The sequence below is a fragment of the Pelophylax lessonae genome (assembly GCF_965119305.1).
Source record: "Pelophylax lessonae genome assembly, chromosome: 5".
In the NCBI taxonomy this organism is placed as follows: Eukaryota; Metazoa; Chordata; class Amphibia; order Anura; family Ranidae; genus Pelophylax; species Pelophylax lessonae.
This window is the reverse complement of record NC_138772.1, coordinates 491093578-491121340: the sequence shown is the minus strand read 5'-3', so window position 1 is coordinate 491121340 and position 27763 is coordinate 491093578. Positions and strand designations below refer to the sequence as shown.

The following is a 27763-nucleotide window of genomic DNA, read 5'->3' as shown; positions in this document are numbered from 1 at the left end:
ACGGGAGCATAGACCATACCTCCATGTAGAGCCAAGTTTATGCTCCCAGGTAGTGGCATGTGTTCAGTGCAGTCGCAGTGTTTACATCCATACAGAGGTGCACACCAGATTATCTGCGTCCATAGATTTGGGTCCATCCCTCTACAAATGTAAACACTGGCATGTGCGGGAAATATTTGTACAGCTGATGCATCCTTCAGGCTGGCTGCATGGAACACCTATCATTCCCTGGATGCATAAACATGACCCTCTGCACAGATACATGGGTCCATACACCCAAAGCCCAATAAATGAAAGTGTTGCTATCCCTGCCTTTGTCCACTTTGTCCTTCCAGACTTTACGACCAAACCCATTGGGACAGGAAGTTAGAAAAATCCTTCCTCTAGGCAAATGGAACCCTTCCTACTCTATTAAGGAAACCTGTCTGGAGTTCCACTTTAAAATAGCAGTAACACTAAAATAATAGTGATATAACAATACTTTAAAAGTAAAGAGCTGCATTTTAATTTCAGTCATTAAAATCTCATATAAGCTTTAAAATGTTTATATAATTTCAAAAGACAATTTCAGGATTTTTTTGTTACGTTATTTTCTGTTATCCTTTTTATTGGTTATTAGAGGAGAATAGTAGTCACACCCATGCAGCGCCTAAATCATCTGATAGAACTAACAGTTATTTCAGGTAAAGATGAACAAATATTTGCCTTGGTAAACATTTAGGACCTACAGTATATGATAGTACTCTTGGAGATCCCCTTAGGCTTGGTTCACACATCTGCTTTTGGTGCAGCCTGCATTTGCATAAGCACAGCAGCCCATTCAAGTACATGCGGGACAAGCTGGAAAAAGGTTCCCACACCTTCCTAAAACTGCAGCCATAGGGAAATCATGTGGCACTTTTACACCATGCGATTAACCACACTTGCAAATGCACTGCATTTTAAGATGAGCGGGGTGCCATTAAGAATTAATACGTCTGTAGGGCTGTGTGTTTTGGCTGCGGGTGCGGGAACAGGTGCGATTCCCACAACCTCAACCACCCGCACAAGTGTGAACCAAGCATTAGGGGCCTGTACTTGTGATTAAATGGCCTAATTCACTGGTTGAAACATAGGTAAGGGAAGAAGAGATGGGGTGCAGGAGAGGGAGTGGGAAAATGAAAAATATGGGAGAATCTGGGAGGGGAAGGTAAAAGACAAAAGACTGGGACACTGGGTGGGAATCAGGGCAAGTTGACGGAAGATGGAAATAGAGCTTGGGGAACAGGGACAACACAGTGGAATGAATGGCGGGGGGAGGGAACATATCCTCCAAGGACTGGGCCCCAAGGGCCAGGTAAATGACTAAAAATAACTTTGGCTAGAAGAGTTCAAAGATGGAAAACATAGGTAAGCCACAGTTCGCATGTTCTGAGGAATTTCGTTTGTGAGTCATTGGGAATACTGTACAGTAACCAGCATTGTATTTATAACATTCCTTAACTTTATTGAAATGGGCTATGGGCTTCTTTCAGGCTTTGGCTATCATTTGTATATCAGCCAGAAACAAATATGTAGCCAATTTCTGTTGGTAGGAGAAAAGCATTGGAAACGTATGGTGGGGGAGAGTGATGGTACCAGCTGGTACCCAGTACTACCAAAAGAGAACCTTCTAGTAGGACATGTAAGGCGTGAGGACATGTAAGTATAAAACTTTGGGGACTGCTGGGGAGGGAGGAGGGTGTGAGGCCTCATTCAGATAGGCGCTGCATCCGCCTCCAGTTGAGTGCAGGCATCCTGTGGAAGTGAATGCAGATGCAGCACCTGCACAGACACATGTCAAAATCTGACAGACGTGCAGAAGTGGGGTGCATGGCCCCGAGCACAGACAGTGTACGTTTGTGGCCATTCACCCACTCCTGCACACATGTAAAATTTTGACATGCAGCTGTGTCCATGCAGCCGCTGTGTCCCTGTATCCTCTTCCACAGGCTGCCTGCACGCAGCTAGGGGAGGATGCAGACGCCAAAAAAAAAGCCTCTTCCACAAAGCACGGGTGCCAGTACCAGTCTGAATGAAGGCCTAAAGAACTAAAAATACAGTCATTTTTTTTTTTTTTTTTTAATGTAATCTTTGTTTGCAAAAAAAATAAATAAAAGACATGTTGGTCAACAACGCCCTACTTATGAGGGTTTGCAAAAACTATGGTAAATGCATCAGCACATTGAACTACAAACACATGAGGTATATAAGGGGAGGAAGGGAGGGGAAGTGAGGGGAAAGGGGAAGGGTGAAGCATCATAACTGATGGGGACACTCCTGGTTTGACCAGGGGGTTCCCATAGGCAAACATTTAGGCTATACAAAACAAAGGACCTATGTTGAAGGCCAACTTTAGCACTCTAGGGTGTCCTACCATGACCTGGCCCCGCGCAACCCCACCGGTCTCACCCCCCAGAGGGGCTATGAGGCCTCCATCAAACCTCCATCCAGGTGCAAAACCACCAGGGCTCACCCCAGGCCCACCCAGGGAAAAGTCCCAACCAGTATAGCGGAACCATAGGTCAAAAAGGTAATCCATTGTAGTAGACTTAGCATAAAGGTAAAAGGAACATAAATGTATACATATAACAATTAACAAATAATGTACAATACGATCGCTCACATAGATTGAACTGTTAGAAAATTAAAAAATTTGAACAGGAGCGACAAAACTGTGTTCAGGCAATGGCAACACTAATCAAGTACTGTACGTACTTTCAACGAGGGTTCTGACAAAAATACAGTCATTTTTTTTTTTAATCAATTTTCAACAGTTATATAATAATGTTTTCATATGAAGCACAATTTTTAACTGTTATTTCATAGAAAAAAAACAGACATTTTTGCATACAAAACATTTTGCACAACATAATCCCAATATTGTCTGCCAAGGACAACAAATGACATACCCATTGATGGAGTTGCTAAAGTCTGTCTTCCAACCAGCTGTGCAGGACCTAATCCATCCAAGAAATCACTGAATTGGCTGTCAGAACCCAACCGGACCCCAGGAAATATTAAGCTTTGGGAAAGATATAAAATAGATATTAAACAAATATCATATAAATAATCAATCATAAAAATATGAAAATAGCACATTTTTAAAAGGTAAAATGCATTATGATTCATAAATTATATACAAAATATCAGTACAGGTATAAGAATTTCAATTCATAAATGTCTCCTAAAAACAAGGATTTTACAATGTTCTGATCTTTTTCTCTCTGTTTTTATAGTAAATCTTTAAAACGGAGCTCCTGGTGTTGTCATATTCAAGTCCTGCGTCAATGGTCTTTTGATTGTTTTGCATACCCCTACAAGTCAATGGAATGCAAAACTCGCTTCAATCAGGTCAGAAGGAGATCAACTGCAGATAAAATGAACCTGTCAATGAGTTCTGAATTATTTCAGAAACATCTAAAACGGATGTTAAACTGATGCCATTGATGCAGAACTCAGTGTTTTAATGAAATACTAAAACTGTAGTCAGAGTAGTGATTTCTAAGGATTATTGCTTGCAATGAACCTCCAATGCAAAGATAAAATGCATTGTTGAAGACTTTTTTTTACTTTACCAGGGATGGACAAAAAAAAAAGCACATCAGGTATTTAACATTCTTGCACCTTTTCTGTTGTAGTCAACGAAAGTATATCTTCTCTAGCTACTTTAAACTACCTGCGTTATACTGAACTCATTGGTTCCTGATATGCATCATAAGCCCTATTCTTGTAAACAAGTAACCTGCAGGGCAAAGTAAATGGGTCACTTAGCTCCCCTTCTCCTGAAAAGCATGTACCCACCTTTCCTCACTCCCATGCTGGGCTGAGCTGTCAGGACTGGTAATAAGAGCACTTTGGATTAGTTTATAGCCCCCCTTGTGATAGCACAGGGCCAATCAAGAGGCACCTTGTTCTGTCACATGGGAGATGGGATAGTGCACCATATTCTCCCAAAGTGCGGGGTACTGAATTTCTCTCCCTACTAATTCACAACTGGACAGTGCTAAAACTGACAATACATTTTCCACAAAGAGGAATCCTCATTGGACAGATAGCGACAATTGCAAACACTTGTTCTAAATGTATTATTTATACATTGACTTACTTTCCCTCAGAGCTGTAACTGTTCATACTCCCATCGTTAGACTCTCGACTTGCTTGTCTAGTCATCCAATTTCTCATCTCCACTGCTAATCCAGTTTCCGTACTTCGTTGGATCGTGCTTTTTAACTTTTTACCTCCAACTTCTGAAAAATAGAAAAATCACACGTGGTTAGACTGCAAAATTCCAACAGATATGTGAATTCCTCTGAACGGTGTTACATTTCCCCCCATGTGCCACTGCAGCATATTTCCTGACATAGACACGAGGTTAAGCCTAGATCAACATCGAGCAGAGATTGGGACAAAGGTAACCGCAGAAATGACTCAGGGCTGGACTGGCTAATGAAGGTTATATCAATAGGGACATGAGACACTCCAGGCAATCATCCTTATGGTTAAATTGTCCATTGAAAGTGTGCCTAGAACTTTCTCTCTAAGGGTGCACTCACACTGGGCCTGAGTGCAAATGTACCCACTCCCCAGTTGGCCTGCACATGCATTGTGCTATAAGCAAGTGTTCTTACATCAACATCTCTGCCAACCAGAACACATTGATCCCTGCTTCTATGCCCAGTGATCTATGAAGAGTTCTGTGCTCAGTGATCTATGGAAAGTTCTGTGCTCAGTGATCTAAGAAGAGTTCTGTGCTCAGGGATCTAAGAAGAGTTTTGTGCTCAGTGATCTAAGAAGAGTTCTGTGCTCAGGGATCTAAGAAGAGTTCTGTGCTCAGGGATCTAAGAAGAGTTCTCTGCTCAGTGATCTAAGAAGAGTTCTGTGCTCAGTGATCTATGGAAAGTTCTGTGCTCAGTGATCTAAGAAGAGTTCTGTGCTCAGTGATATATGGAGAGTTCTGTGCTCAGTGATCTATGGAGAGTTCTGTGCTCAGTGATCTATGGAGAGTTCTGTGCTCAGTGATCTAAGAAGAGTTCTGTGCTCAGGGATCTAAGAAGAGTTCTGTGCTCAGGGATCTAAGAAGAGTTCCGTGCTCAGGGATCTAAGAAGAGTTCTGTGCTCAGGGATCTAAGAAGAGTTCTGTGCTCAGTGATCTATGGAGAGTTCTGTGTTCAGGGATCTAAGAAGAGTTCTGTGCTCAGTGATCTATGGAGAGTTCTGTGCTCAGTGATCTATGGAGAGTTCTGTGCTCAGTGATCTATGGAGAGTTCTGTGCTCAGTGATCTATGGAGAGTTCTGTGCTCAGTGATCTAAGAAAAGTTCTGTGCTCAGTGATCTAAGAAGAGTTCTGTGCTCAGTGATCTGAGAAGAGTTCTGTGCTCAGTGATCTAAGAAGAGTTCTGTGCTCAGTGATCTAAGAAGTGTTCTGTGCTCAGTGATCTAAGAAGAGTTCTGTGCTCAGTGATCTAAGAAGAGTTCTGTGCTCAGTGATCTAAGAAGAGTTCTGTGCTCAGTGATCTATAGAGAGTTCTGTGCTCAGTGATCTAAGAAGAGTTCTGTGTTCAGTGATCTATGGAGAGTTCTGTGCTCAGTGATCTATGGAGAGTTCTGTGCTCAGTGATCTATGGAGAGTTCTGTGCTCAGTGATCTATGGAGAGTTCTGTGCTCAGTGATCTAAGAAGAGTTCTGTGCTCAGTGATCTATGGAGAGTTCTGTGTTCGGTGATCTATGGAGAGTTCTGTGTTCGGTGATCTATGGAGAGTTCTGTGCTCAGTGATCTAAGAAGAGTTCTGTGCTCAGGGATCTAAGAAGAGTTCTGTGCTCAGGGATCTAAGAAGAGTTTTGTGCTCAGTGATCTAAGAAGAGTTCTGTGCTCAGGGATCTAAGAAGAGTTCTATGCTCAGTGATCTATGGAGAGTTCTGTGCTCAGGGATCTAAGAAGAGTTCTGTGCTCAGTGATCTATGGAGAGTTCTGTGCTCAGTGATCTATGGAGAGTTCTGTGCTCAGTGATCTATGGAGAGTTCTGTGCTCAGTGATCTAAGAAGAGTTCTGTGCTCAGTGATCTATAGAGAGTTCTGTGCTCAGTGATCTATGGAGAGCTCTGTGCTCGGTGATCTAAAAAGAGTTATGTGCTCAGTGATCTATGGAGAGTTCTGTGCTCAGTAATCTAAAAAGAGTTCTGTGCTCAGTGATCTATGGAGAGTTCTGTGCTCAGTGATCTATGGAGAGTTCTGTGCTCAGTGATCTAAGGAGAGTTTTGTGCTCAGTGATCTATGGAGAGTTCTGTGCTCAGTGATCTAAGAAGAGTTCTGTGCTCAGTGATCTAAGAAGAGTTCTATGCTCAGTAATCTATGGAGAATTCTGTTCTCAGGGTTGGTTTGCACTGAAGCCAACTATACCAAACCACAAGTGAACTGTGCCGGGACCACCTCTTCCAAGTGGTTCTGAGCATGGTACACTTAAAGTGGTACTAAACACTCATTGTTTAATTTACATTGTCCCTTCAATTTTTTTAAGTGGGTGATGGCACTGTAATTATTTTAATAGAAAAAGGAAAAAGTATCTTTTTCCTAATCAATATACAGCTGTAACATGACCCAGATCTTTCCCAGCCTGTCTGCAGGGAAACAAAAGCAGGAGGAGCTTCTAGTCCTCTGCTGCTGGTCACAAAAAAACAGCCTTTGGAATACAGAGTAAACATAAATAAATAAATAATGTCAATAAACTGTTTTAAATTGTCATACAAATACAAATTTGAAATCAAATCTTTATTATTTTTTGGCAATAACAAGGTGTGGGCGGATTTCTGCCAGTCACAGGCTGTGTCACGCCCCTCCAGCCCACATGTGTGACTCTATAACCACATGGGCTGCTCAGATGTGATAGGGAGCAAATGCTCAGCATAGAAACTCACTGAAAACTGAGCATGTGCAGAGTTGCCACCACAGCTGCAAAATCCCTAGCTGCATTGGGGACATGAACAGATGGTGGAGATAGAGAGCAGAAGGATCTACCAGTTTTTTTTTGCAGAGAACAAATCTCAGTGACTGGGTGAGTATAAAGAACATGTAATACACCATTTATTGATACTTTTTATGATGTGGGTTTACTGACACTATAATGGTTCAGAGCACTCACACTACACAAAAGAAGTAGACCAAGGGGGGAATTACATGCTGGCTCTGTTAAAACTGTCAGTGTTGGTGCACCCTTATTTTGTAAACTATAAACTGGATACCTTTTTGGCTACTATGGAAAAAACTTTCAGGTTTGATTGCTCCATTTCATATACTCAGTAAACTTATCACAACATTAATTCAGAACAACTATATGCAAAACACAAGGAGCATTCGTCTTCTTTCTATGTATAACATCCCGTTATCACTTTCTACAGTAAGACAATACAGCTGTTTTCAGAAAGGTGAAGAATAACTAGTGGTCAAAGAAGAACTCAATAAAGAATAAATAATGGTAAATGAAATGCTAAAGCATGTCATTTTAGATGACTTTCTACGCTATTTTTCTTGAAAGTAAACATGTGAAATATGTTGTTAATGAACGGAAAATACTTAATATTCAACAGCTGATTCCAGGGATGTAGGGAGCTTGTTTGCCAGCAATGTTGGCATCATCCCATAGCCTGCAATGCCTGCCCCCCATAGACAGGTCTTGCCACCATGGCTCCTTCAGAAAACCACCGGCTCTCTAAGAGAAGCTACAGCACGTGAACAAAGGTTCCTCTAATTGGAGCTGTCAATCAGTGAGTTAGGCTTGGTTCACACATATGCGGGTCTGGGAATACATGCGATTAGCGACCTGTAGGCAAAGTGCGCTATTCTATTAGTGGGAGGAATAGTGCCCCATCATTGGTGTCAGTGGGAGGAATAAGGCCCCATTGTTGGTATTAGTGGGAGGAATAGTGCCCCATTGTTGTTATTAGTGGGAGGAATAGTGCCCCATTGTTGTTATTAGTGGGAGGAATAGTGCCCCATTGTTGTTATTAGTGGGAGGAATAGTGCCCCATTGTTGGTATCAGTGGGAGGAATAGTGCCCCATTGTTGGTATTAGTGGGAGGAATAGTGTCCCATCATCGCCTTTAACGGGAGGAATAGTGCCCTGTTGCTAATGTCAGTAACAGGAATTGTTGATGTTAGTGGGAGGAAAAGTGTCCCAAGGGCCAGATAAAGGCAACCCTAACATTTAACACTAACCCTAACCATAATCCTTAACCCTAACACTTAACACTAACCCTTAACCCTAACCATAATCCTTAACCCTAACACTTAATGCTAATCCTAATCCTTAATCCTTAAGGGCAAGGGTTAGCGCTAACCCTAGCCCTTAACCCTAACCCCTAACATTTAACACTAACCCTAGCCCTTAACCCTAACATTTAACACTAACCCTAATCCTTAACCCTAAAACTTAACGCTAACCCTAATCCTTAACCCTAACTTTAATGCTAACTCTAGCAATAAACGCTAACCCTAGCCCTTAACCCTAACATTTAATACTAACCCTAATCCTTAACCCTAACATTTAATGCTAACCCTAACCCCTAACATTTAAACCTAACCCTTAACCCTAACATTTGATGCTAACCCTAACCCCTAACATTTAACCCTAACCCTAATCCTTAACCCTAACATTTAATACTAACCCTAATCCTTAAACCTAACATTTAACGCTAACCCTAATCCTTATCCCTAACTTTAACGCTAACTCTAGCAATAAACGCTAACCCTAGCCCTTAACCCTAACATTTAATACTAACCCTAATCCCTAACATTTATCCCTAATCCTTAGCCCTAACATTTTACCCTAACCCTAATCCTTAACCCTAACATTTAACACTAACTCTAATTCTTAACCCTAACATTTAACACTAACCCCAGCCCTTAACCCTAACATTTAATGCTAATCCTAGCCCTTAACCCTAACATTTAAAACTAACCCTAATCCTTAACCCTAACATTTAATGCTAACCATAATCCTTAGCCCTAACATTTAATGCTAACCTTAGCCCTTAACCCTAACATTTAATACTTACCCTAATCCTTAACCCTAACATTTAATGCTAACCATAATCCTTAGCCCTAACATTTAATGCTAACCTTAGCCCTTAACCCTAACATTTAAAACCAACTCTAACCCAAAACTGTCATACTTTTCTATTGCCAAAAAAAAGAAGACCATAAAGTGCATCAAAAATGTGCCAAAAAGGCACATTAAATGCAAAACGTGTCGGAAAAATGCACACATAGGTGTGAACCTAGGTGGCCACTTCCAGTCTGCAGGTAAAAACAAGCAAATGCATTCTAGTACATGCAAGGGCACACAAGGCTGAATAACAAGCTGAACATCCTAATAAAGACTAAATTGCAACCACATGGTCCTCTTCATTACCATCCCAAGCCTTGCCAACATGTGCTAGTTAACAATGACCACCACTGGTAGTATGCATCCCAAACACTAACCCACTCCGCTAGTAAATGGCAATACAGCTAAAAATATGTTGCCATATTCTAATAGTGAATGTAATACAATATAGACAGATCATAATAGATAAAACAATGCATTTGTTTGCTTTGTACAAATGATAAAAGAACAGAACATAATCTGACTATAATACCAGTGTCACTATGATGTGCTTCTGTGTGAGATATTATGCAGAAAATGGCATAAACCTCTGAAGATGGTATAATCACCCAATAACAAAGGATAATATATGAGAAAACCTGTGAATTGGAAAACAGCTCTGTTTATTTCAATGATGATAATGACCTGAAAACCAGAATGAGCCTGTCTCTGAGAACCGAATGTCTATAATAGCACAGCACTCGCAGTAGTAAGAAAATGGCTCGTGACCTTTCAGTGGGAATCATTATTCTCATTCATCTGTGCATTTTCATAAATTCCACATACAAAGCAAGCTAGAAGGAAAAACGTGGCACCATATTGTTTCCATGGAACCTCACAATAACAGGCTCAGATCGGGTTTATCTAAAGATTTTTAAGGGTGCAAGAAGTGTTGTAGTGCAACAAATATGGTAGAGAAAGTCAGCACCGCCTTTTTTGTTTACCTAGAGCAGGGGTGGGGAACCTCCGGCCCGCGGGCCGCATGCGGCACGCACGATCCTTCTGTGCGGCACGTACAATCGTTGCAATTCGCCCCCCCCCCTGTACCGCTGTGTCAGAAGGAGCCGATGGCTCCGTTCTGACAGTGAATCTCCGAAAAGGGTGGACCCGAGGCGCAGAGAAGTGCGCCTGGAGCCCGCCCATTTGTGTGACAATAGCGAATGAAAATTCGCTACTGTCTCACGGATCCTCCTCCTCCTTGGCCAATGTCATTGGCCGAGGAGGAGGCGGGACGCGGGAGGACTCGAAGAGACACGGGCACTGAAGAGAGGAAGCCGCCGCTACAACAGGTAAGTAAAGTGCACTGGGGCTTGGCACACTGTTCTCTCTGCATTGTGGTCACTCACTGCGCATTGATGGGGGCACGCTGTGGTCACTCCGCATTGATGGGGGCACGCTGTGGTCACTCCGCATTGAAAGGGGGCACGCTGTGGTCACTCCGCATTGAAAGGGGGCACGCTGTGGTCACTGCGCATTGAAAGGGGGCACGCTGTGGTCACTCCGCATTGAAAGGGGGCACGCTGTGGTCACTGCGCATTGAAAGGGGGCACGCTGTGGTCACTCCGCATTAAAAGGGGGCACGCTGTGGTCACTCCGCATTGAAAGGGGGCACGCTGTGGTCACTGCGCATTGAAAGGCGGCTCTGAGGAAGAGGCTGAGCCTCGAAACGCGTCAGCCGTCATCTCATCGGTTATGGACTAATTTATGGACTACTCCTGACATTGGAGCAACTGAGCTTGATATGATCTTTTTTCGCCTATGTTTGTGAGTAGCCATTTTATATGTTGCATGAATTAAGCCTATTAATGAGGATAATGCGCTAGGTCGGTGCGCCCTTTCTTTGTTTTTCTTTGCCTCTATTGAAAGGGGGGCACGCTGTGGTCAGTCTGCATTGAAAGGGGGGCACGCTGTGGTCAGTCTGCATTGAAAGGGAGCACACTATACCTTGATTACTGAAGGCCCCTTTCACACTTTTGTGACCTCAAAGTCACGCAATTTTTTACAGCGTTTTTTGCCGCAAAGCAGTGCCTATTACATTTATGCATTCATTTTGTACGGCCCCCGAATTATGTTACAAAAATCCAAATGGCCCTTGGTAGAAAAAAGGTTACCCACCCCTGACCTATAGCATATATCTTTATACAGTTTTATGGACCCCACACTAGCATGGCCACTAAAATATAAAGATAATAAAAGAAACCACTTCTGTTATCTCCCTCTGGTCACATGACACTAGGCCAAGAAACCATATAATGTGGTCTACTGAAGGGGTTATGGTCATTGTCAGCCATTCAATTAGAACTTGCCAGTCAGTTGTTCTGCTAATATAGGACTGAGATCACATGATCTATATGACGGCATTTGATTATGGGACCACAACCAGAGGGAGATTGAAGCAGTGTTTTCTGCAGAATATATACACTCATAGGCCATTTTATTAGGTACACCTGTTCAGTTGCTTGGTAACACAAATTGATAATCAGCCAATCACATGGCAGCAACTCAATGTGTTTAGGCATCTAGATGTGGTGAAGACAAATTGCTGAAGTTCAAACTGAGCATCAGAATAGGGAAGAAAGGGGATGGTTGTTGGTGCCAGACGAGCTGGTCTGAGTATTTAAAAAACTGCTGATCTACTGGGATTTTCACACACAACCATCTCTAGGGTTTACAGAGAATGGTCCAAAAAGGAGAAAATTTCCAGTGAGCGGCAGTTGTGTGGAGGAAAATGCCTTGTTGATGTGAGAGGTCAGAGGAGAATGGGCAGACTGGTTTGAGATGATAAAAAGGCAACAGTAACTCAAATAACCACTTGTTACAACCAAGGTATGCAGAATACCATCTATGAATGCACAACACATCAAACCTTGAAGCAGATGGGCTACAGCAGCAGAAGACCTCACAGGGTGCCACTGCTGTCAGCTAAGAACAGGAAACTGAGGCTACAATTTGCACAGGATCACCAAAATTAGACAATGGAAGATTGGAAAAATGTTGCCTGGTCTGATGAGTCTCGATTTCAGTGGCGACATTCAGATGGTAGGGTCAGAATTTGACGTAAATAACATGCAAGTTAGGATCCATCCTGCCTTGTATCAATGGATCAGGCTTGTGGACTAATGGTGTGGGGGAAATTTTCTTGGCACACTTTGGGCCTATTAGTTCCCATTGAGCATTGTTTAAATGCCACTGTCTACTTCAGTATTGTTGGTGACCATGTCCATCCCTTTATGACTAGTGTCCCCATCTTCTGATGGCTCCTTCCAGCAGGATAATGCACCGTGTCACAAAGCTCAAATCATCTCACCACTGGTTTCTTGAACATGACAATGAGGTCACTGTACTCCAATGGCCTCCACACTCCCCACATCTCATCCAATAGAGCATCGTTGGGATGTGGTGGAACAGAGGATTCGAATCAGGGATGTGCAGCCGACAAATCTGCAGTAACTGTGTGATTCTATCATGTCACTATGGACCAAAATCTCTGAGGAATGTTTCCAACACCTTGTTGTATCTATGCCACAAAGAATTAAGGCAGTTCTGAAAGCAAAAGTGGGTCCAACCCGGTACTATCAAGGTGTACCCAATAAAGGGGCCAGTGAGTGAATATTTTTCTAGTACTTATTTATCAACTATTATTTAGTGTAGGCTCAAGGTTCAAAGGGGTCTTTCATTTGAACCCTTAGAAAATTTTGTCAATTAAGGCAAGAGAATGATGAAAAAATGTATAAAAAGAAACAAATCTCAATTTTTTTCTATAAAAGTCATGTCTGCCGAGCCCCCACCTTCCTCCCAAGCCCTTCTATTGGTCGTTCTATATAATGGTTAGCCTTGTGACCAACTTGAGGGGTTGAGGAGATCAGAGGAGACACAGTCATGGCCAATATTTAACCACTTTACGACCAGTCACTGTGCCTCTACTGCGGCACAGTGGCTTGTTCCCGTCCAGTGACGTAGACCTACGTCGCTGGACTCCTCCCCTTGTGGGCGACGCTCGCGCACCGCCGGAGGCTCGCTCCCACTGTATTCAGTCACAGCGGGAGTCGGCCAGGGGAGGAGCGGCGGCGATCGCCGCTGCTCTTCCCCGATCGTCGGGGAATCGAGTGTGGAGATCTGCCCGCTTGTGTAAACAAAGCGGGTGGATCTCCTAAGTGACAGACAGGGTCAGATTGCAGGATTCAGCATAGCTGAACCTTCGATCTGTCCCTGTGTCACTCAGTCCCCTCCCCCCACACACGTCAGTAAGCACCAGGCATACATTAACCCCTCCCTCTCCAATAAAATTAACCCCTTCCCTGCCAGTGTCATTTTTACAGTAACAGTGCATATTTATAGCACTGATTACTGTAGTAATGTCACTGGTACCAGCAAAAGTGTCAAAAATGTCAGTCAAGGGTCCGATCTGTCCGCCGAAATGTCGCAGTCCCGCAAAAAAAAAATCGCAGATCGCCGCCATTACTCGTTAAAAAAAAAAAAAACACCAAAAATGACAGAAATCTTTCCCTTAGTTAGTAAACGCAATAACTTTTGCGCAAACCAATCAAAATACGCTTATTGTTTTTTTTTTTACCAAACATAGGTAGCAGAAAACAAATTGGCCAAAAATGTAAAAAAAATTTTGATTTTTACATTTTTTTGGGGGGGAATTTCATATAAAAAATGTGAAAAATATTGTTATTTTTTCAAAATTTACGCTCTTTTTTTGTTTATAGCGCAAAAAGTAAAAATCGCACAGGTGATCAAATACCACCAAAAGAAAGCTCTGTTTGTGGGAAAAAAAGGACGTACATTTCGTTTGGGTACAGTGTCGCACGACCGCGCAATTGTCAGTTAAAGTCGCACAGTGCTGAATCGCAAAAAGTGGCCTGGACGTAAGACAGCAAAATCCTCCGGTGGTAAAGTGGTTAAAGGACAAGTCAAAATTTTTAGGCTGGGTCTACTGATCATTTTGATGGACGGCTTTCACTGAAGATAAACTTTGTGTTCTAGAAGCTTTTGATATCATGATATTGTACTGTAGATTTCTATGGTATACATTCATGGTCTTGGCCTGCAAGGAAAGTCTCTATATGGAAACAATTGTGCATTTGCCACTGCTAGAGAAAGAGCTTACTGCGAGGAGATAAAGCAGATATTATGGGATAAGAAGTATGCATTTCCCAGCACAGAAGCTCATACAGATACAGCTTACAGGGTTCAGCAAGCACTGGACAATATTTCCTTTAACTGATAGACATCTAAGATAACTGACTAAAGGAAGTCAATATACCCCAGGCTAGACTTTGATCATTGTGTGTCTGCTGATACAAAACTCCTATTGTCTTATATGGTCAATGTCCTGCGTCACACCAAACCACACATACACCTTATTATAGGGGGATGAGCTAAATACATGACCACAAATCCTTCATCAATGACAGTCACAGTGTAACTAATAAACCAGGTCAATGGTATGATTGTGTATTTCCTATATATATAGCACCAACATATAACAAAGCACACTACAGAGTACAAGTAACAATTCACATCACTTCCAGCCAAGTGTCATACACACTATATACATGATACAAAGTCTCCCACCAGTATGGTTGAGAAGGGACACTAAATGACCCAGAAAAAAAAGAAAATAATTCAAGCCAAGACATTTCTTGCTGTGAAAGTATATAGTGTATGACATATAGGGATCCAGTGACAGGTACAGGGAGATTTGACTACACTTTGACAGAGGGCAGCGAGTACACGATGGCACTGCATAGGGGAGAATGGAACTGAATGAGATGGTGGTGACTGCAGAGTGACACTGCTGGAGGTAAAAGTGACTTCACAATGGAATGCATTGGGTGACAGTGACTGCACAATGATAACGCATAATGGCACTGCATGGGGTAACAGCGATTACACATTGACACTGCATGATGTGGTGACTGCACAATGACACTCTGTGGGGTAACAGTGACTGCATAATGACACTGCATGGGGTGACAGTGACTGCATAATGACACTGTAAGAGATGACAGTGACTGCACAATGACACTGCATGGGGTGACTGACAGTGACTGCACAATGACACTGCATGGGGTGACAGTAACTGCGCAATGACACTGCATGGGGTGACAGTGACTGTGCAATGACACTGTAAGAGATGACAGTGACTGCACAATGACACTGCATTGGGTGACCGTGGCTGCATATTGACACTGTAAGAGATGACAGTGACTGCACAATAAGACTGTATGGGGTGACAGTGACTGCACAATTACACTGTAAGAGATGACAGTGACTGCACAATGACACTGTATGGGGTGACAGTGACTGCGCAATGACACTGAGTGGGGTGACAGCGACTGCACAATGACACTGATGGTAGTAACAGTGACTACACAATGACACTGCAAAATGGCACTGCATGGGGTACCAGTGATTGCACAATGACCCTGCATGAGGTGGTGACTGCACAATGACACTGAGTAAGGTGAAAGCGACTGCACAATAATACTGATGGTGGTAACAGTAACTGCACAATAACACCTCATGTTGGCACTGCATGGGGGTAACAGTGACTGCACAATGATACTGATGGTGGTAACAGTGACTGCACAATGAGATCACATAATGGCACTACATGGGGTAACAGTGATTGCACAATGGCACTGTGTGGGTTAGCAAAGATTGCACAATAACACTGTAACACTGCATGAGGTGGTGACTGCATAATGCCACTGCATGGGGTGACAGTGACTGCACAATGCCACTGCATGAGGTGGTGACTGTACAATTACACTGAATGAGGTGGTGACTGTACAATTACACTGAATGAGGTGGTGACTGTACAATTACACTGAATGAGGTGGTGACTGTACAATTACAGTGAATGAGGTGGTGACTGCATAATGACGCTGCATGAGGTAGTGACTAAACAATTACACTGCATGAGGTGGTGACTGCATAATGACGCTGCATGAGGTGGTGACTGCATAATGACGCTGCATGAGGTAGTGACTAAACAATTACACTGCATGAGGTGGTGACTGCACAATGACACTGCATGAGATGGTGACTAAACAATTACACTGCATGACGTGGTGACTGCATAATCACACTGCATGAGATCGTAACTGTATAATGACACCGCATGAGGTGGTGACTGCACAATGACACTGCATGAGGTGGTGACTGCACAATGACACTGCATGAGGTGGTGACTGCACAATGACACTGCATGGGGTGGTGACTAAACAATGACACTGCATGGGGTGGTGACTAAACAATTACACTGCATGGGGTGGTGACTGCATAATGACACTGTAAGAGGTGACAGTGACTGCATTACAGCACTGCATGGGGTAACAGTGACTGCACAGTGATATTGCATGGGGTGACCGTGACTGCACAGTGATACTGCATGGGGTGACAGTGACTGCACAGTGATACTGCATGGGGTGACAGTGACTGCACAGTGATACTGCATGGGGTGACAGTGACTGCACAGTGATACTGCATGGGGTGGTGACTAAACAATGACACTGCATGGGGTGGTGACTAAACAATTACACTGCATGGGGTGGTGACTGCATAATGACACTGTAAGAGGTGACAGTGACTGCATTACAGCACTGCATGGGGTAACAGTGACTGCACAGTGATATTGCATGGGGTGACCGTGACTGCACAGTGATACTGCATGGGGTGACAGTGACTGCACAGTGATACTGCATGGGGTGACCGTGACTGCACAGTGATACTGCATGGGGTGACAGTGACTGCACAGTGATACTGCATGGGGTGACCGTGACTGCACAGTGATACTGCATGGGGTGACAGTGACTGCACAGTGATACTGCATGGGGTGACCGTGACTGCACGGTGATACTGCATGGGGTGACAGTAACTGCACAGTGATACTGCATGGGGTGACCGTGACTGCACAGTGATACTGCATGGGGTGACAGTGACTGAATAATGACAATACAATAGGAATCAGTTACTGTGGCAATGTACTCTAACCGCTCTTTAAGGGCTACTATTGCCGCATTACACCAGTTTTTATAAAAAAAAATGTATAAACACCTCGGGAGATCATCACAAGAGAAGTTACGTAATTCCAAGTTCGCAGAACTTCCCATGCCATTTTGTTGGCTCCTTAAGAGTGCTCAATGAAGGATAAGGACTTTTTATTGAATAAGGCCATTAGAGAATCAGTCTATATTGCGTCTGATGTAATTGCTGTGTTTTGGAGGCTTGTCATGCGATGTCTATGGCATTTCCTGTAATCATCTCCTTACAAGTAATCTAGAACGTTTATAGAGCCAAGACACTGTAATCATTAGTCGCTATTATCTTAATAAATGCTGCCCAACAACCCAGGAAAAAAAAATACAAGCTTTAATAGCGATCAAACTGAAAATGAATCCTTGTGATACATACAAGGGACATAGGGTACCCCCAGTACTTTATTATTTATGGACATTTTTCTGTTGTCTACCAATCAAAACCAGACTTAGTAATGTGGTGATATGATAACTCATCAAACACACAAACTGCATGCTCACTGCTGTCTCTCACATACAGAAAGATTGATATAAACAAAATGGCAGTACTAAAAAGTTTCTCACAACAACCAATTGGATCTCATCCTGCCTTGGATGTCTAAATCTGGTAAAACAGGATGTAGAGAGACAACATCCAAAGACTGCATTATACTGCTCCTGGCTTCCCCAGCTGTATACATCAGTTGTGGGTACAAGGCCATAAGTGGGGTTCATCCCACCCACCATCTACCGGATACAATACAAAATGCAGGCCGCACTCTATGTCTATCCATATTCAATACATTTTACTATTCTAGATGGCTTGGATACCCCCACCAGGCCCCTCACAGAAAGGAAATGTAGACAGTATAGGCTTGAGTGCAATCCCCGGGTTACAAATGGCACTTTTCCACTGCAAGTACCGGCTAGTACCGGCTCGGCTCTACTCGGCCCTGCTTGGCCTGGTTTGCTTTTCCACTGCTGGTACCGCATGGTATAGTGTCGGAACGGTTCGGTACGGTATAGGTTTGCTTTTCCACTAAAGCAGTACTAAAGTTAAGTGGGTGGGATAACAACGGGGTGGGTGGGATTCTCTGACCAATCAGTGGCTAGTAGTGACTGCATGCAAAGGATTGTGGGATATGGTACCAGTTTGGTACCTGTTGGAACCACAATCGAGTAGGTACTGTTTTTTCAGGGCCGTACCGTACCGTACCATTCGGTTCCATGCAGTGGAAAAGCAAACCTATACCGTACCGTACCGAACCGTTCCGACCCTATACCATGCGGTACCAGCAGTGGAAAAGCACAAAAGGGTGCCGAACCGGTACGGTTCCATGCAGTGGAAAAGCGCCAAAACAAGATAGGTTCTGTAGGTTTGTTCTTAAATTGAATTAGTATGTATGTTGGAACAGGTACAAAGTGGTAAGTAAGTACAAAGGTAAGTGTAAATCTAGCCCAAATTTTTTTTTTATGTTTTAGATAGCATTGGGAGGGATTAACTGGCCATGCAGGGATTGCTGACAGGTCTGCCAGACAGTAAGTGGCAGCATACGGTGAGCAGTGGTTTGTGGGACCAGCATGAAGTCATGCTGCCCCCGTTCTTAAGTATGAGTTGTATGTAAGTCGGATGTTTGAAACGTAGGCACTGCCTGTGTTTACATTCCCAATGACCCTATAAGGTGCTGTATGCTATATGTCTGCAGTGAATTACACAGGGGAATTCTTGATTTGCAGGTCAAATCAATGGAAATCATGATTGATGTAGCTGGAATCAGGCTGGCCATAGGGAGGAAGATCTCCACCTGGGAAAGATGGGTGAGGAGATCTCTGCCTGTCCTGGCATGAGTTCCATGAGTTCTGGGACCAGACTGGACACTTGCCCAGTAATGTTACAGATCTACAGTATCTCACAAAAGTGACATGTGACTCGTTAGTGTTACAAGGTCTCAGGTGTGAATGGGGAGCAGGTGTGTTAAATTTGGTGTTATCGCTCTCACCCTCTCATACTGGTCACTAGAAGTTCAACATGGCACCTCATGGCAAAGAACTCTCTGAGGACCTGAAAAAAAGAATTGTTGCTCTACATAAAGATGGCCTAAAAGAAGATTGCTTAGACCCTGAAACTGAGCTGCAGCACAATAGCCAAGACCATACAGTGGTTTAATAGGACAGGTTCCACTCTGAAAAGGCCTAGCCATGGTCGACCAAAGATGTTACATGCACATTCTCAGCATCATATCCAGAGGTTATCTTCGGGAAATAGACATCAGCAGAGGTTGAAGGGGTGGAGGGTCAGCCTGTCAGTGCTCAGACCATACGCTGCACACTGCATCAAACTGGTCTGCATGGCTGTCGTCCCAGAAGGAAGCCTCTTCTAAAGATGATGCACAAGAAAGCCCAAAAACTGTTTGCTGAAGGCAAGCAGACTAAGGACATGGATTACAGGAACCTGTGGTCTGATGAGACCAAGATAAACGTATTTAATTCATATGGTGTCAAGCATGTGTGGTGGCAAGGTCAGGAGTACAAAGACAAGTGTGTCTTACCTACAGTCAAGCTTGGTGGTGGGAGAGTCATGGTCTGGGGCTGTATGAGTGCTGCTGGCACTGGGGAGCTACAGTTCATTGAGGGAACAATGAATGCCAACATGTACTGTGACATACTGAAGCAGAGCATGATCCCCTCCCTTCGGAGACTGGGCCGCAGGGCAGTATTCCATACATGATAACGACCTCAAACACACCTCCAAGACGACCACTGCCTTGCTTAAGAAGCTGAGAGTAAAGGTGAAGCCAAGCATATCCCTAGACCTAAACCCTATTTAGCATCTGTGGGACACTCTCAAACGGAAAGTGGAGAAGCACAAGGTCTCTAACATCCACCAGCTCCGTGATGTCGTCATGGAGGAGTGGAAGAGAACTCCAGTGGCAACCTGTGAATCTCTTGTGAACTCCATGTCCAAGAGGGTTTGGAAGTGCTGGAAAAGAATGGCCACACAAAATATTGACACTTTGGGCCCAATTTGGGCCATTTCAGTTAGGGGGGTACTCACTTTTCTTGCCAGCAGTTTAGACATTAATGGCTGTGTGTTGAGTTATTTTGAGGGGACAGCAAATTTACACTGTTATAAAATCTTTACACTCACTACTTTACATCGTAGCAAAGTGTAATTTTTTCAGTGTTGTCGCATGAAAAGATATAATAAAATATTTACAAAACTGTGCGGGTTGTACTCACTTTTGTGAGATACTGTATGTACAATACTTTTTACCCCTCACCCTTGCACAAAGAAGCATGAAGAAATGGGACCCACCCCAAAGAATTCACAAACATCCCAAAAATATAAGTGAAGCCTAGAACCTGGAGAATTGCCGGATCTTATTGAGCCATCTACGCACGGTCTTAATCAAACTTACGTATGAAAGTCAGTGGTCATCTAACTGGCCATGGCTTCTGGTATGGCAGAGGAAGCCTAATAGTTGAAAGATATGGGTTCCAAGGACAATCACTCACAACCACATCCTTAAGTAATTGTATCATAGAAAAAAAAAAGGGGGAAGAACCCAGAGGGTCTAAAATGTTGGGGAACTCAACCCCAAATAGTGGAGTCAACCCACATTATTCAGAGGAAGCCTAATATTATCAGAACATTCACCCAGTACGTGCCACACCGCTGATGTCTGTCCATCTGTCTATGGGCATTTTGTAGCGTCACAGCCTGCACCCATCATTCTGATTTTTGGGTATCATATGCCTATCTCCTAGAGATCGACGATTATCGGCAAAGCCAATATATCGAGGGCCGATATGCACTTTCCCTGATATATTGGAATTGGCCACCAAGGTTACCGTTATTGCGGGAAAGTACTTGTACTGGAGTGATGCCTGCAGCTAGAGGCTCGGCTGTCATTACAAGGAGCGGAAGGGGACGTCCCCCCCCTCCCGCTGCCTTCTGCGGCTCACCCGGGTCTCCCGTCCCACCGGGAGACCTGGGCAACTAGCCTGCACGGCCGCCGAAGACCCGATAAAAGCTGCATTCGGGTCTCCATGCAAGAAACCGGAAGTGATGTCATGAGTGACATAACTTCCGGGTACTGTCTGGCGCCAGATTAAAAAAAATGACTTGGCTTTTGAATGCCTTTAAGTGCAGAGGAAGGGTTTGGGGTCTTTTAGATCCCCAGATCTCTCCACAAGAGTACCTGTAAAGTAAAAAAATTTTTTTTTAAATGTACAAAAATATCGGCCCATAGCGGCCGATAACAATATGCAATGGCAACAAAAGAACGATATCGGTCGATCACTACTATCTCCCCTTTAACAAATATGATCTCTATATATGGTCTCTATGCCCAATGTACTTTAAAAAGAGCAGCATTTGATTTTCTGCATTAGAACAATGAACAAATAAGAAAAATATATACAACATTCAAATGAATTTGCTGACAACAATACCTAACCGTCTACATCCAGGATCTGTTCTATATTCTACATTGCTATCAGAACTGATCAGACTCTGTGTCTCGTGTACAGCTATATTTGATATTGGAGATAATGACCTCATTTAGGTGTCCTTTTATGAAATGGAGATGACCAGTGATCCTGCTGATCACAGCTCATTTCCGATCATTCTCAGTTTATGAAACAGAAATGATCGGGGGAGAATATGTTCTCCGCTGATCATCTCTTCACACGGAGAATCTGTCATTGACAGACACAGAAACAGCCAGGCTATGAAGCTGCGATCCCCGCACTTCACTGGTGATCTGTGTCAGAATTCACACTCCCGGGTTCACCAGCCTGGAGCTTGTGAAGCGGGGAGTGAAGACAGAATCGGGGAGAACTGAGGGGGAAAAAGGAAGATTATGGACTTCCTTCTTCCTCGTTCAGACCCCCCAACACAGTAATCATGTCCCCCTGCCATATTTATGTATATATATACATGTATATATATACACACATACATGTAGATATATATTTAATGTGTATATATATATATACAATGTATGTGTGTGTGTATTCAGTGTATATATATATATATATTTATGTAAGGGGACTATTATTTATAACCTTGTGTACTCAGCAGTGATAATTTATCTCTGCTTGTTAAAGCGCGCGAGGGATTTTCATACTACTGTAATCTCGCTTTGTCTCACGAGATTACAGACGCTCCATTGACTTCTACACAGATCTCCGAGAAAACCGTTCTCCTCTGATCACCCTGGGCGAACTGAAGTTCTCCGATTCATAAAATGGGTGCCAGATGTGATCATTTTCCCCGGAGAACTGTAGAGAAGCCAACGGAGAAAAAAATTCACCCGTTCATAAAAGGACACCTTAGAATGATGGTGACTGTGCACAATACAGCAAGGACAATGAAAACAGAGGGAAGCAGCTCTGGATTTATAAACCATTCTGTATATCTTCTAATAAGCCATTCAGTCCAGGGAAAAGCCAGATCTGCTGTAACAGGGCGCTCTGTACCGTTAGCACAATGGAGTCTGTGCCGATTCCAAACATCCATAAAGCCCAGAGCGGTCAGTCACCACTCTGAAGTGTAATAAAATCTAACAAGTAATTTCAACTTTTAAAGGCTTTATCTATGCGGCTCTCTGATTACAGCAGAGGCTGGCTGCATTCCTTTTTTTTTTTTTTTTTTTAACACTTTTCCCCCTCTGTTTTCACCTGGTTATCTAGCTAGTAACAAAGCTCTTGTATTAGAGTGCCCTCACTCTTGATGAAGGAGCACAGGGGACACATCAGACAGCAGCACTGTCAGTTTAAGGTGAGGGGGGTGTTAGATGTACTAGCAGGTTTGGATACACTAACAAATTGAAGCTAAACTCCAGCTGCAGTTACAAAAGCAGTTACAGCAACAGTTTTTGTTTTTTTTGGGGTGGGGGGGGGGATGTCTTACATACATAAATAAAAGCTGATCATTGTAAGCACCCCTGTCAGTATTACATTGTTTGTCTCAACACTTTTAAAACAGAAGTGTGGAAATCCAAAATAATAATCATACTCACCTAGTTCCCTGCTGCCTCTACACTGAGAACTGTGCGATCAAAGACTGCTGATTGCTCAGTTCTCAGGTCCGCTCTGAGTAGAGAGTGGTGACTGTCAGGCACTAGCTCTCTGCTTTTCCCCCCGCACTCACTAGGGGACCATGCTGCAGAGATGGCAGGAGCAGCTGGCTCAGGCTCTCAGCCGCACACTGAGAGGCTGAGCCACCTGCCAGTCAAGCATATGGGCAGATCCTGATATTATTGTCAGGATCCCTGCAGAGCCTAGACTGGCTCTGTGATGTCAGCCGACAACCAACTTTAGCCTGCTGTTGGCTGAATCTAGGTGACAGGAGTGCAAACAAAGTGCACTCCCGTGACCCACAGGAGAAGTATGGCCAAAATAACTTTGCCTATATTTTTCCTTTAACTGCAGTCTGAGGCAGCAGTGCCTTGGATCTCAACACTAATGCCTCGTACACACGTGCAGGTTATCTGCAGACTTTTGTCTGCAGACTTACCTTTTCTATGTAGTGCAAGGGCCTGCCGGATTGCATACAAATTGAAAGTGTTTAGGTTTGACCTCATATTATATGGTTTTGGTAAGTCTGCAGATAATTTGCACGTGTGTATGGGGCATAATAATACAGCTGTGAGGCTACAGAATAGGAGTGCCTAGGCACACTCACATATCAACAAGTGCTGGGCTATTTTCAGGAGGAATTCAAGACTTATGCCCCATACACACGTGCAGATTATCTGCAGACTTTTGTCTGCAGATTTACCAAAACCATATAATATGAGGTCAAACCTAAACACTTTCAATTTGTATGCAATCCGGCAGGCCCTTGCACTACATAGAAAAGGTAAGTCTGCAGACAAAAGTCTGCAGATAATCTGCACGTGTGTATGGGGCAAAAAGATACATTTTCAGGGTACTGCTTAGGGAAAACTACAATTTGTAAGTGTTCCTAATACCATAGAAAATTCTCGCTTTTTTAACTCAGTGCTTATAAAGTTTAAAATCCAGTAATATGCTCTTTTACCCTGCTCTGCACAAGCCCATTTTTTCTCTATTTTTAGGCAGAGATGGACCTGCTGACAGCCTAAAAATTTACTGCTGCTCAGGGGCTCTGGGTTTCAGCAAAATGGCATCCTCCACCAAGTAAAACCAGGAACAATGCTGAAGAAACAGGAAGAAGGCAATTTACAGCAAACACTACTTTTGGTAATATAATTGCTAATGTAGAATGTATTTTCTTTGCTAAAGAACATTATTTTTTATTAAGTTGCTAGGGGCAAGGTTCCACTTTAAAGTGCTCTCTGAGGATATGGGGATAGCAGTTGGTCCAGACTTAGAAGTTGGGGAGGGTCAGGCCGAACAAATCAAACCTAGTTTGGAGCTTTACATTATAGCTAAGACTGGGTGAAATCAGAAGCTCAGAGCTTACATGCTGTGTCCCCTGTATGCATTTATTTTCTGTTTTTTTTGGATTGTATATTTAGGAAAGCAAAGAGCCTGAGGCTATCTAAAGTAATTCATAGTCATCACTAAAAAACAACTTTTTATGAGGGATTGGTAAAAATTGACTGTCTGCAAGATGCCAATGTGCGTACGGGTTCTTTCACACGGCTTTCCGCCTGGAGGACTCCGTTTTGCTCGGTGGGGATTGATCCCTGCTGAGCAGGCAGATGACAGCTCCATCTCCGCTCACTGTGCAGAGACAGACCTGTCAGATCCCCGCTCTCCTCTATGTGAGATCGGATGAAAACGGACCGCCTGACTTTTTTCATCCAATCCTATCCGATCCTCCAGACGGATGAAAAATAGGGTTTCCATCCATCTGGATTTCATGGACCACATTGGATCGGATAGCAGTGGGTGTCAGCGGACATGTCACCGCTGACATCCAATGCTCCATAGAGGTACATGGAGCATCCAAACAGGTCCGGCTGAAAAACTGACAAGGACCTGATCGGAAAGCCCGTGTGAAAGGGGCATAATTGATTTGATGATATTACATAAGATGGTTGGTGAACAGCACTCATTTCAATATCTTAAAGCACAGTCTTCTCCCCCTCTTCCTCATCTAAAACCATTACAGGCATACCCCGTTTTACGTACACTCACTTTACGTACACTCGCGAGTACGGACAGCTTGACATGGCACTACTCCCGGTTTTTAACATTGGCGTCTATGGAAAATCTTGGTCAACTTGACAAGACACTACTCCCGAACCATAAGTGACAGGGACACTAAACTTGGGGAGCAGCAAGAGGGGACACAGGACTACAACATGTCCGATTTTGTAACCAGCCAGCTTGCCTAGGTAATCTACCATTTCATAGTTCTGGGTCCCCTTAACGTGCTCCCCAAATTTGGTGTCCTTGTCACTTATAGTTTGGGAGCAGTGCCATGTCAAGCTGACCAAGATTTCCTATAGAGCTAGTGTATTTACATGCATTGAGAAATTAAAAAAGGTATTGCTTCACTTTAAGTACATTTTCATTTTACATACATGCTCTGGTCCCATTGTGTACTTAAAAGTGGGGTATGCCTGTACTATTAATTAAATATTTGCTGCCAAATAAAAACATAAAATTACTATTGGTTGCCTCATTTCTTACAGTTTTCCTATATACTAATGTCCTACAGCTAATATATTAATAAATGTCCAAAACCAGCCCAATATTTGAGATAGATCTGGAATACACGATCTGTGTGCTCCTCTATGTTCTCAAGTTTGAAACTACAAGTTGATCAGCACAGCCGGAATATTAAATTACATTCTAAAGCAAATCCATTTAAAAACAATGCAAGGCACGTACAAAAACTTGACTGGTTGAAATGCATGGCACATGCAGCGAGATATTTCATGTTTTTTTTTAGGTTTTCTTTTATGTGCTCCTCATGTTTTAACAAGGACAGTTTGTGGCAATTTTTCAACAGTTAATAAGAAATCCATTGGTTCCTCCTCCTAGTCGTTGGTCTGAAAATGAGTTAGGGCTCTTTCACACGGTCCGCCTCCGCAGGCGGATCCGTGTTGCTCAGCGGGGATCGATCCGCGATCCCCGCTGAGCCGGGCGGATGACAGCTCCGTCTTCGCTTGCAGAGCGGAGAGGGATGTGTCTCAGCACCCGCTGCCCTCTATGGGGGATCGGAGGAGAGCGGACCGCTTGTCCACTCTCATCAGATCCGCTCCGCTCCGATTACTGAACGGATGGAAAAATAGGGTTTCCATCCGTCCAGATTTCAGCACAGGATCGGATGCGGATGGCAGCGGGTGTCAGCGGAGGTCACCTCCGCTGACACCCGCTGCCCCATAGAGCTGCATGGAGGATCCGATCAGATCCGCCTAAAAAACTGACAGGCGGATCTGATCGGACCGCCCGTGTGAAAGAGCCCTTACGATGTTTGAATATGATTATTTTGTTGGTTCAAAGGATAGGTGATGTGTGATTTAATGAAGCCTTTAGCCTTTTCACAATGGATTTCAAAAAGGATCGTATTTTATGTAGCTTCTACTTTTTTTTGGTTTTTGTTTTTTAATTTGAAATACAAAGAGACCCAGTTGGGCATACTCTGGCTCATCGCAACATACAAAAAATATAAAGTAAAAAAGAACTAAAAACAAGGTGATAACGTCACCACTTATCTTCCACTGCTTTTAAACAGAATATAATAAAGGATTTTAATATTCCAGTTGTGCTCATTAAATTGTAGTTTCAAGCATATTTACCCAATATTGGGTTTTTAGGTGAGATAAATTAGTTGAAGCAGAAGCGATCAATCCCAAACCACCAAGCTGATTTTGTTAAGCTAAAAAACAAAAATGTACTAATAAAACCATGGCATGATGGCAATAAAAATGTATATAAAAGAACAAAGATGTTTTATTACCACGCAGCTGCTATTTTTAGGTGGAATTTTAGTGTTGGAATTTGTTTAGGAAGTTGTGGTAAAACCCAACAGAATTTCTTACAAACCTCACAGCCATGGTCCATACACACAGATCCCAGAGCTACAAGGAATGAAAATTAAAATATGTATAATCAGCAAAATATTAATTTTTCCCACAAATGTTAAGGAAATGTTTTCTATAATACAGTGCGGAGCAGAAACCAGAGCACTTCAACATATGCCTTGGGCAGAATTGTACATCTTTTTATTTTGCAACATGGCTTTTTTTTTTTAAACAGACCAATTTTCAGAAAATTGCACTTATTCTATCATATATTTACAGAAGAAGTGATAATATGTAAATGCAATGCAAGAAAAAAAATTGGGAAAATAGCCAAGTTCTACAAAAGTGGCCAAAAATTGGTAATTAAAATGAATGAAAAAAAAATAGCTTCATTTTTGGATTATACCAGAATTAGGGTAGTAAAAATGATTGTAAAAGCATTTTCAGCATAAAGTAAAAAAAAAAAAATATTTAGAAATTATTGAAATCTAAACAAATTTTTTTTTAGAGCCCGTTCATTGAAGTCTATGCAGGTCGCTCCTGGTCGCCGTAGGTCGCCTTCCATAGAGAGGCTGTGGACCGTTCTAATAGGAGCGAAACAAGTCGCT

At 43.0% G+C, this 27763-nt stretch overlaps 1 protein-coding gene across 40 annotated transcripts in view; it reads right to left on the bottom strand.

Annotated features, from left to right (window-relative positions):
- RIMS2 (regulating synaptic membrane exocytosis 2) overlaps positions 1-27763 on the bottom strand; it is a gene marked incomplete at its 5' end in the record, with an annotated part of 943810 nt that overhangs the window by 9829 nt on the left and 906218 nt on the right. For all 40 annotated transcript variants that reach the window (XM_082257909.1, XM_082257877.1, XM_082257910.1 and 37 more), the window contains 2 exons: positions 2931-3043; positions 4127-4268. In XM_082257909.1, the coding sequence (XP_082114035.1) occupies positions 2931-3043; positions 4127-4268 (255 nt within the window). The remainder of the gene's footprint in view (positions 1-2930; positions 3044-4126; positions 4269-27763) is intronic.